This window comes from Urocitellus parryii, chromosome 11, assembly GCF_045843805.1.
Source record: "Urocitellus parryii isolate mUroPar1 chromosome 11, mUroPar1.hap1, whole genome shotgun sequence".
In the NCBI taxonomy this organism is placed as follows: domain Eukaryota; kingdom Metazoa; phylum Chordata; class Mammalia; order Rodentia; family Sciuridae; genus Urocitellus; species Urocitellus parryii.
In genome coordinates, this window is record NC_135541.1 from 115,304,467 (window position 1) to 115,314,637 (window position 10,171).

At 48.7% G+C, this 10,171-nt stretch overlaps 2 protein-coding genes across 7 annotated transcripts; both read left to right on the forward strand.

The window, feature by feature from the left end:
• The first annotated feature begins 1,389 nt into the window (after positions 1-1,389).
• On the forward strand, positions 1,390-8,363 carry Usf1 (upstream transcription factor 1). 6 transcript variants are annotated; one of them, XM_026380580.2, is made up of 11 exons: positions 1,390-1,498; positions 4,115-4,259; positions 4,625-4,674; positions 5,169-5,284; positions 5,621-5,722; positions 5,964-6,159; positions 6,393-6,480; positions 6,623-6,681; positions 6,974-7,068; positions 7,324-7,452; positions 7,641-8,363. In XM_026380580.2, exons 2-11 carry the CDS (start codon positions 4,252-4,254, stop codon positions 7,728-7,730), a joined length of 933 nt encoding a protein of 310 aa, XP_026236365.1. In that variant the 5' UTR covers positions 1,390-1,498; positions 4,115-4,251; the 3' UTR covers positions 7,731-8,363. The 6 variants fall into 6 exon arrangements, with proteins under 6 accessions (XP_026236365.1, XP_026236366.1, XP_026236363.1 ...); XM_026380581.2 differs by having other exon boundaries at positions 4,122-4,259; XM_026380578.2 differs by having other exon boundaries at positions 4,179-4,259.
• A 353-nt stretch (positions 8,364-8,716) lies between these two features.
• On the forward strand, positions 8,717-9,891 carry Tstd1 (thiosulfate sulfurtransferase like domain containing 1). The gene is made up of 4 exons (XM_026380611.1): positions 8,717-8,726; positions 8,934-9,062; positions 9,582-9,744; positions 9,840-9,891. Exons 1-4 carry the CDS (start codon positions 8,717-8,719, stop codon positions 9,889-9,891), a joined length of 354 nt encoding a protein of 117 aa, XP_026236396.1.
• The last annotated feature ends 280 nt before the right edge of the window (positions 9,892-10,171 follow it).

Here is a 10,171-nt window from a genome sequence, read left to right on the forward strand (position 1 = left end):
TTTTAAAGTCTTGGGCGATAGATATATTTTCACTTATTTGGTCAAATGTCTCTTTTTTTCTTGTTTGGGTGCTCCTCCTCAGCTGTTGTCATGGAGACCTGTGGCTGGAAACTAGAGCTGGGTTCATGGTGGTCAGGAAATGAGGAAGAGAAACTTACATTTACATAATATTCATTTTATGCCAGGAACTCGGCTAGATGTGTGCTCCTAAAAATATTGCCTTTAATTTTATTTAATCCACATAACAATTCTGTAGAGTTGGTACTGGCATCTCTATTTTTCCGATAAAGAAACTAAGGCTGGGGGAAAAAAGACAGTTAGTGTAGGTTATAAATGATTGGGTAAAAAAGATGGGGGCTGAGTCAGGAGGAAATAAAATGTTAATGCCTTCAAGACATTTCCCATCCTCCACCTATTGCCTAGGTGACCTGCCTCCAGGGAACTGTTCCTCCCTACAAGGAGTTGTTAAAGAATGAAAGCCCCTCTGGGTAGCTCCCTCTCTGGACACTCCACCTTTGGCCCACCTCCGGTCACTAGTCAGGTATGCAGGACCTTTGGCATGAGGAATAGTGGGAGGAGAGGCCATCAGAACAAAGGAATTCTAAAATGTACTCAAGGGACCGGACACCTAGCTTTGGGGCCGGTTCTCTGCAGAGAAATCTGTTCTATCCTTTAAACAAAACTTGCTTTCTGTGCTTCTCTCGGTGTTTCCTGAGTGTTCAATTCAATATCTGGGGAAATAGAACTGAAGACCTGCTTGATGCTCATCGAGGACATCAAAACTAAAGCTCATTTTACGTCAAAATACTTGCCAAAGATGTCAGGTAATAAGTGGCAGGGATGTCTGGCTCCAGTTTCCATCATACTACACAACTCCAAATCCTTTTAAAGAGTACATCACGAATGAGAATGGGAATCAAGATTATTCTCACAGTGTGAACCTCGAAAAACTGGAAACCCTGGAATGCCTGAGTGAGTGACTGCTGACGCTAATACTAAAAAAGTATGCCAAGATTTACATATGTCCTGATACATCCTCATCTCCGGTTGGAAACATTTCGAAATGATGCCCTGACCCAAGATGGCCTCCCAAATAACCCCTGTTAAAGATGGCGCCTCCCTCCGACGTTCTTCCCTGGATCTCAGCTGGCCCCTCACTCCCATTCACTCTAACTTAAAAGGCCCTGCCTCGCACAAACTTAGTCAATTTTCTCTGATTATTGCCCAGAGTCGCTAGGATTTCAGCGAATCCTCCATAACATTACCTCTTTGGGACCCCATACACCTACGCGGCCCTCAGCCCTCACCAAGATGAAGGAACGGAAGTGGGGCGGCCCAGAGGCTAGGAGTAGGCTGGGCGGGTTGAGGAGGCACTTCCGCCCCTCACTAACATGGCCGCAGGCGGGGAGTGCGCATGAGCAGCTGTCTATGGAGCTACCCGAGTGGGGAGAGCGAGAACACTGCCGGGAGAAATCGGCGGCTGAAGCGGCCTTGGCGGGTGAGTGCAGGACCCGACAAGAGCCTGGAGATGGGGTGGACCAGCAGGGCGGGGCAGTTTTGGTTTTATTTCAGTTTTTCAGGTTAGGGGACTCCCGGGGAGGAAGCCTTTGTTTTGGGGGAGGGGGCCGTGTCTGGTCCTATCCTGCTTTGTGGGCCGAATTGCTCCCCGCCCCAGGCACGCACGTCCCCGCCCTCCTGCGCTGCCCATCTGGGAGCCGCAGCTGCGGGTGCCAGGTCCCCGAGTCCCCGGCGCCCTTTCCTGCCTTCTCTGCCCAGGACCTGGGTCGCCAGGCGAGCGCCGCGGGTCTGGCCGTGTCACCGCGCGGGTCCCCTGGCTCGCGCCTGGAGGGTGCTCAGCTCCGTAAGCGCCTACTGGTTGGTGGGCCTGCAGGGAAACAACTCGTTCTTTGGCAGCGTCTAGGCTCCTGAATTCTTTCGGGATTCTCCCCCACACCCTCTTTGTGTAAAGACTTAGCAAGGGCTCTTGATGGGCCCTCCTTGCCTGAGCGTGCAAGCCACAACGTCCTTTGCTGATTTCCGTGTCACATATTCTTAACGCTCAGGAAATGCTTCCGGATGTCCAACTAAGATTTGAATAAGTTGTCCGACCCGGTGCTGTGCGCCCTCCGAGGCTGTCTCTGGCTGACAGCTGTAGGCGATTAGAGTGTTCTGCCCTCTCATTACCTGCTCCTGCAGTCAGCGCAGCAAACCTGAGAAGTACTTCCTCCCCAGTTTTGAGGTTGGAGACCTTGATGGTCCCAAAACACTTACGCTACTTCCCTTTGGGGACTGGGATCTCCTTGCAGCGTTACTTCTTACAGTTTCACTTTCAGTTCCTTTTTTTTTTTTTTTTTAATTTTTTTATTGTTGTTGTTGTTACTCTTTTCTTTGTACGCGAGCTTTTTATCCGCTACAGATTTTCCTGCGATAGGAAAGGTTGGAGGACCTTATGGATAGAGAATTTACAAAAATATTGCCCCTTTCGTGTTGGGATTATTTTTCTTCTTTGTACTGTGTAGCTGTTTCTGGAGGCATCTGTCTCCTCAGTCCTTTGTTTTTTTTCTATCCTCTGGCTGGGTGTCAGGGTCCTAAGGCAGGTACCTTCTAGATGGATTCCTCCCCCATTGTCTTTTCTCCTTCGGAATCCTGAGCTTGGAGTTTTTTCTCTTCTTGCTGAGGCTCAGTGGATATGGAGTTGTCATAGCAACATTTTAGCAACTGTGTTGCACTACCGGAAGGCTTGATGAATAAAATAGAGGAGGTTTGGATATGACACACTTGGGCTTTAGGATTTCTAACAGATGCTGTAAATCTGGACAGCCCTAAACAAGAACCCTATCAATGGAATGCTACTTAAGGGCCAAGTCTGGGTTTTTATTTACTTCTTTTTTTTTTTGGAGGGGGGTGGTGGTGCTGAGGATTGAACCCAGGGGTATTTTACCACTGACCTACATCCCCAGCCTTTTTAATATTATTTATTTATTTGGGGTCAAGGTCTAAGTTGCTTCTGGCCTCACCGTGTTAATGAGGCTGGCCTTGAATTTGGTGATCTTCCTTCCTCAACCTTCCCAGTGAGTTGCTGGGAATGCACCACCACCTGGCTATCCCAGTACTTTTTGTTATTTGTATTGAGACAGAATCTTGCTAAATTGCTGAGACTGGCCTGCAACTTGTTTTCCTCCTGCCCCAGCCTCACCAATGGCTGGGATTACGGGTGAGCACCACCATGCCTGGCCCATGTCTAGGTTGTTTTGGTTTTTGGTACTAAGGGGCACTTAATCACTGAGCTACATCCCCAGGCCTTTTTAATTTTTAATTTGGAGACAGGGTCTCACTAAGCTGCTTAGGGCCCCTGCTAAGTTGTTGAGGCTGATTTTGAACTCTTCATCTTCTTGCCTCAGCCTCCCCAGCCAGTGGGATTACAGGCCTATGCCACCATACCAGGCTCATCTAGGTTTTGTAGTTAGAGATGGTTTTCAAAGGGCAGTGGCTTCAGGTTTTACTTCCTAAATTTGAAATTTCTTGCTATCTAGTCTGTCTGCGAGTTGTGAAGTATCAGTGTCCATGACTCTGTGTGTTTTATTTATTTATTTTATTTCTTATTTCTTGTACTGGTGATTAAACCCAGGGACACTTTACCACTGAGCTATGTCTCCAGCCCTTTTAAATTTTAATTTTGAGATAGAGTCTCACTTAGTTGCTTAGGGCCTCACTAATTTGCTGAGGCTGGCCTCAAACTTGTGATCTTCCTGCCTCAGCCTCCTGAGTTGCTGGGATTACAGGCATGCTCAACTGGGTCTGGTGATGCTGTGTTTTTTTGATAGTGATTGTCTAAACCTGGCCCTTCCTAATCCCCATGAAGCTGCTGTTATGGCAGATCTTTATAGCTTTATTAGTAATCCATAATACCTTTACTAAGAATCCATTCAAATATATGTTTTCCAGAATAATTATCCCCTCTCCACCAGGTGCTGGAGTGATAATAGAGGGATGAGGAACACAATTTGTAGAGTTACTTTTTTCAATCACTACAGTTCAGTCCTCAGCTTCAGAATGGGGGAAGTCAGTTGTCCCTTGCAGATGATTGGGTTATTTTCTTGGCTTTGTCTTTGAGGATCTAGAACTAGGCAAGCTGTTCAGTTTCCCGGACTCACTGTGAACTTCATGATATCTACCAGGACTTAGCACTCAGGGAGATACGAAGACCTTCAAAAAGGGACCAGCTCCTCGGATGTACTCCCTCACAGAGAGATGAAGGGGTGAGTGAAGAAGAGGTAGGGTCTGATGTGAGAGAGATGCAAAATGTCTAAGAGTACTGTCTCTGGAGATCAGCCTGACCTGGATTCAAGTCCCAGCTCCATCCCCTACCAGCTGTGTGATTCAGTTTTCCCATCTATAAAATGGAAGTAATGGTACCTACCTCATAGTGCTCTTATTAGTATTAAATAAGCTCATGCATGTTAAGCGCTTAGCTTAGGACCTGTACATAGTAAACACTTAGACTAACTTGTTGTATTCTAACCTAACCCATCTATTGGGAATACCAGTGAGTTTGGGAGTCATACGTTACTGTGCCAGTGAGCTTCTCATTCACTTCTTCCCTTTGTCCTTTCACCATAATCAGGCAGCAGAAAACAGCTGAAACAGAAGAGGGGACAGTGCAGATTCAGGAAGGTGAGTGTTAAAACTAGGACCAAGACCAAGGTCATGGACTTTCTCCATCCCCCACTAGCCTATCTTATGTATAACTTCTTCTTTTTTTTTTTTTTTAAAGAGAGGGGGGGGAGAGAGAGAATTTTTTTTTAATATTTATTTTTTAGTTTTCGGCTGACACAACATCTTTGTATGTGGTGCTGAGGATTGAACCGGGGCCGCATGCATGCCAGGCGAGCGCGCTACCGCTTGAGCCACATCCCCAGCCTTGTATATCTTCTTTCTTTCTTTTCTTTTTTTTTTTAAAAAAAAAATTGTAGTTGTTAATGGACCTTTATTTTATTCATTCATTTATATTCGGTGCTGAGAATTGTACCCAGTACCTCACACATGCTAGGCAAGCGCTCTACCACTGAGCCACAATCTTCTATCATCTTTCTTCTTAAGGATATTCAAGTAGAACAGAGGGAGAAAGGCAGTTAACTCACAGACTTTCCTTCATTCTTTTAATTCAGGTGCAGTGGCTACAGGGGAGGACCCAACCAGTGTGGCTATCGCTAGCATCCAGTCAGCTGCCACCTTCCCTGACCCCAACGTCAAGTACGTCTTCCGAACTGAGAATGGGGGCCAGGTAAGGGAGGGGGCCAGGTGGCTGCAGGTGTTACCTGGGGTTGGGGTTGAGGGAGGTAATCAAACATCTTGGGGAGACCTGACTTGGAGGAGGAGGTGAAAATGTAGACTCTTGGGGGTGGTGGTGATAAAAGGTCTAGAGGAGAAATTATTATAGGAAAGGAGAATGATGAAACCTCAGTATAGAGAAAGAAGAGAGGACAGCTGAATCTATGTCTCTGAAGGGTTTTTGTTTTGGGGCTTTGTCCAAGGGAAGCTTTATGAAGGATCCTGAGATTCCAAGTGCTTATTCTTCTGTCTTCCCTTCCTACCCTTCCCCCTTCCTCTCTGCTTCTAGGTGATGTACAGGGTGATCCAGGTGTCTGAGGGGCAGCTGGATGGCCAGACTGAGGGCACTGGAGCCATTAGTGGCTACCCTGCCACCCAATCCATGACCCAGGTACAGGGGGATGGGCTGGGGATGGGCTAAATCTCTGAGTAACAAGAGGAAGAAGGGAACTAATAGATTGGAGGTGAAACCAGGAACAGTGAGGCATCTCAGACTGCTTTGACTGAAGGCACTAGACTTTCCCTTTCTAGATGTTTCTCCTTCCCTCTTCAAAGGATAAAGCTACAGAGTGGTACAGGGGGAAGAAGTGTCTGATTGTCACTGGACTCTGTTCTTTTGCTCCCCTTTCCAGGCAGTGATCCAGGGTGCTTTCACGAGTGATGATGCAGTTGATACAGAGGGGACAGCTGCTGAGACACATTATACTTACTTTCCCAGCACTGCCGTGGGTGATGGGGCAGGGGGCACCACATCGGGGAGTACAGCTGCTGTCGTTACTACCCAGGGCTCAGAGGCACTACTGGGGCAGGCAACCCCTCCCGGCACTGGTGAGATATTGCATGAGGATGCTAGATAGCAGGGCCAGGAAGGGCTGGGGGACATGGCTGGGACAGTGGACCTTTATTCATGACCCTTAGTAAAGACTAAGACCTGGCCAGACAGGGAATCTGGGGCTGACCTGCTAGCAGGAAGGAGCATGTTCTTTTCAGAGAAGGGTCCCAGGGCCTTGTTGAACTTTCTAGTTCCAAGTCCTGGCAGAACCTGCCCCGCATCTTCACAGGTCAATTCTTTGTGATGATGTCACCACAAGAAGTATTACAGGGAGGAAGCCAGCGCTCAATTGCCCCCAGGACCCACCCTTATTCCCCGTGAGTGACCCATTTCTTCTCAGTTATCATGAATAGTCTTAATACCCACTGTAATTTGTATAAGTCCTTACCCCAAACTCAAATCTTATTTTTAAATTTCTTTTGTCCTTCCCTCACTCTGATCATCCTGCTCTGTTGTCAGGAAATCAGAAGCTCCCCGGACAACCCGGGATGAGAAACGCAGAGCTCAGCATAATGAAGGTAGGTGCTGTGTTCCAGATGTGAAGCCAGGAACTTGTCTAATTGGGCTAGGGACTTGTCTAATAGGGCTAGGGACTTGCAGGGAAAGAAGGAATCAGTGGAAGTGCCAGAGTCCTGGGGCAAGCCAGGGCATTACCCAGCAGACCTCTGTTATGCACTATAAACAAGTACAAGGGGCAAGTCCCCTAGTTTAATATGTCTGATGATATCTGAGGGGAGGAAGGGTTGGTCATTTTATCCTGGGGCTTGTGAGTGTTCACTGAGTTACTTTGTCCTCCACTTTGACCCACAGTGGAGCGCCGCCGCCGAGACAAGATCAACAACTGGATTGTGCAGCTGTCCAAGATCATCCCAGACTGCTCTATGGAGAGCACCAAGTCTGGCCAGGTCATGGAAGGACCCTGGTAGTGGATGGGAGGCCTGAATTCTGTCTCCTGGTATTATTTCCAGAAATAGTAGAGTGTGGGACATACACTTTTCATTCACTCTTCATATCTTTCTCTAAGGTCCCTATATCCATGGGAGATGCTATATCACCATCCTTAGGGGAAAATATAGTCCAAAGTGTGAATGTTGTTTTGGAAAGCATAGTGCTAGATGTCTTAAATCCTAAGTCCTCATTTTGTTGACTTTGTCTTGCAGAGTAAAGGTGGAATTCTATCCAAAGCCTGTGATTATATCCAGGAGCTTCGGCAGAGTAACCACAGGTTGTCTGAAGAATTGCAGGGGTTAGATCAACTGCAGCTGGACAATGATGTACTTCGACAGCAGGTCAGACTCCTAATCCCAGTATTACCCCCTAGGCCCCTATAGCCCACTGATCCAGTTTGGGACTCCGTACTTAATTCTCCATTGAGAGCACTTCACATTTTCCTCCTCACCAGTGGATGTCTAATTTCAGGGGCTTGGTAGTGTCAACTTTTCTACCCATTTCCTTGACTGCCTTCTTTCCATGTTAGGTGGAAGACCTTAAAAACAAGAATCTGCTGCTACGAGCTCAATTGCGGCACCACGGATTAGAGGTCGTCATCAAGAATGACAGCAACTGACTATGGGGATTCAGGGGCTTTGGGCCCAAGAACTGCAGATAGCCCAGGAGCGACAGGCTTATCCCGTGCCCCTTTCCTTCACTGCCCACTTCTGGCAAGGGACTCTGGGGAGTTCAAAAGGCGTGTCTTTGAACTGAGGGCCTGTGGTATGGCAGCCTGCAGTAGTGTGAAACACACATTGTGAACATGCACTGACAGCCTTGCCTACCCCTACCATGCAGCCCCTGGGTCCTTATGCTCCTCTTGCACAATGCATGTGCTGTCTCCAAGCTGGATACTGGACATACTAAACTGGGGGGCTTGCCCTGGGCTTGCTTAGAGTACTCAGCAGAGGGTCTGCTGACAAGTGATACTCTGGCTTGACCCAGGACTCTGGCACTTCCGTTGGTTCTTCCTTTCCCCGGAACTGAGGTTCTAGATGTGGACCTGCGACTCTGGGGAACAGACTTAATGAAGAAATGGGGAAGGTTGCTTAGCAGTGTCTACTGTCCCACAAAGAAACTGGCCAGCAAGCAGCTAAGGCCTGTGTAGAAGTCTCTGAAGCCAGGGAGAATAACAGGGGCCCACTTGGGGTCTTTCCCCTTGTGGGGGTGTTCCCCCCCCTTTTTTAAGATAAAATTGTTCGGAGCCACAGTTGTCTCTCTTTCCTCCTTTTGCGGGCCCCAAGTCAAAAGGGAGTGGGCACATTACCTTTGACCAATAAGGGCTGTGCCAACTTTAGGGTGGGGTGCCATTCCTATACTCATTACCCTGAGTTGTGTTACCTGTGCCAGATCGGGTGTCGTTTCCGGCTCACCCTGGCAATAGCAAAGATTTCTCCAGTGGGATGTTGAGAGGCACCACGAACAGGTGCTGTGGGGACTCTGCGGGAGGCGGTGCTTTGCTTCCGGTTCCGGTCTGGGCTCTGGGAGGAAGGGAGAGATGCTGCCACGGCAAGGGGGCGGGCTGGGGCCACATTCCTGCAACTGGTGATTGCTGTCCGCACCATGGCTGGAGGTACCTGTGAGGGAGCCCTGGGATGTCCAATGCTATCTGTGGCCCTGGGAGTGTGTGAGGCCCCCAGGGTGGAGGTGTATGTGGAGGGAGGAGTGAAGGGGCAAGACCAGAGAGGCTCTCAGGGTTAGGGTGCTGCTAGGGGAGGGGGTATTGAGGCACCCATTCTTCATAGTCCCCCTCTGAAGGTGCATGTGCCCTCTTCTTCAGCGTCCACGGTCTCGGTCTCGCTCCCTGAACTCCGGTCACTCCTAACATCAGGCCGGGCCCGGCTCTTCGATGTGAGATCTCGGGAGGAGGCTGCAGCGGGAACCATCCCAGGGGCAGTCAACATCCCGGGTATGGGATTGGAGGAGACAGCCCAGAAGGGTCTTAGCTAGTGGGATCTCAGAATGACATGGGGAAGGCAAAATACAGAGGCCGGGTGAGGGGGGATCCTACATTTCCCTAAGCTGCCCTCAGCTTCCCACAGAGAAGGGCTGATTGGAGGCGGATCCTGGCAGTGGAACTGGCCTATCCAGTTTGAGGGGAGAGCAGAGGGTAAGGAGAGGGGCAAACCAGCTTCTATATGCTTGACCTCCCTGAATCTAGATGCCTAAGTCTACCTGCTCCTCCTGGCTACACACACACACACACACACACACACATGAACACACACCCCAGGATTCAGGAAGTGACTCACAGGTCATTTGGCAAATTTCCTTAAGGGTAAGCTGTTTCTTTGACAGGGTGGGAGGTGGCCACCATATATTGGTTTGGGGCCTGGAGATTTTGTTCCATCACGAGCTCTTCTTGCCTGATTTCTGACCCTGAGAATCAAGACTTGCTTTCCATTTATTCTCTGGACTCCTCTCCCAGTGTCCGAGTTGGAAAGTGCCCTGCAGATGGAGCCAGCTGCATTCAAAGCATTGTACCGCACTGAGAAGCCAAAGCAAGAAGATGAGAATCTTGTTTTCTTCTGTCAAATGGGAAAACGGGGCTTCCAGGCCACACAGCTGGCCCGGCGCCTTGGATACACAGGGTATGGGCATGGGCAATGTGTGGCTTGCTAGCTGGGAAGTGATTGGGGACTGCCTATTGGGCATGTCCTTCCCTTACCCCTCTTTGTTTCCACAGGGCTCGAAACTATGCTGGGGCCTATAAGGAATGGTTCGAGAAAGAGGGTTAGGCAGAACCCTTATCTCTCCCTCCCACCTTAACAAAGGGTGATGAAGGAGATGACTTGCTGGGCTAGGCAATTCCTTTTAGTGCTTTGCACACAGAAACATTAATAAAGAACATTTTATCAAGTATTGGAAGTACTTAATTTGTTAGGCAGGCAGAAAATGGGTCTGGCTGGGTGTGGTGGTACATGCCTGTAATACCAACTACTTGAGAGGCTAAGGCAGGAGAACTGCAAATTCAAAGCCAGTAGGCAATTTATTGAGATCCTGTGGTAAGAAAGAAAG

Bases quoted from the DNA above. Each gene is read 5' to 3' on its own strand.
- Usf1 (XM_026380580.2), top strand. The intron at 6,481-6,622 runs GTGAGTGACCCA...CTCTGTTGTCAG, and splicing joins AGGACCCACCCTTATTCCCC to GAAATCAGAAGCTCCCCGGA. The intron at 6,682-6,973 runs GTAGGTGCTGTG...TTTGACCCACAG, and splicing joins CAGAGCTCAGCATAATGAAG to TGGAGCGCCGCCGCCGAGAC.
- Tstd1 (XM_026380611.1), top strand. The intron at 9,063-9,581 runs GTATGGGATTGG...CTCCTCTCCCAG, and splicing joins AGGGGCAGTCAACATCCCGG to TGTCCGAGTTGGAAAGTGCC. The intron at 9,745-9,839 runs GTATGGGCATGG...TTGTTTCCACAG, and splicing joins CGGCGCCTTGGATACACAGG to GGCTCGAAACTATGCTGGGG.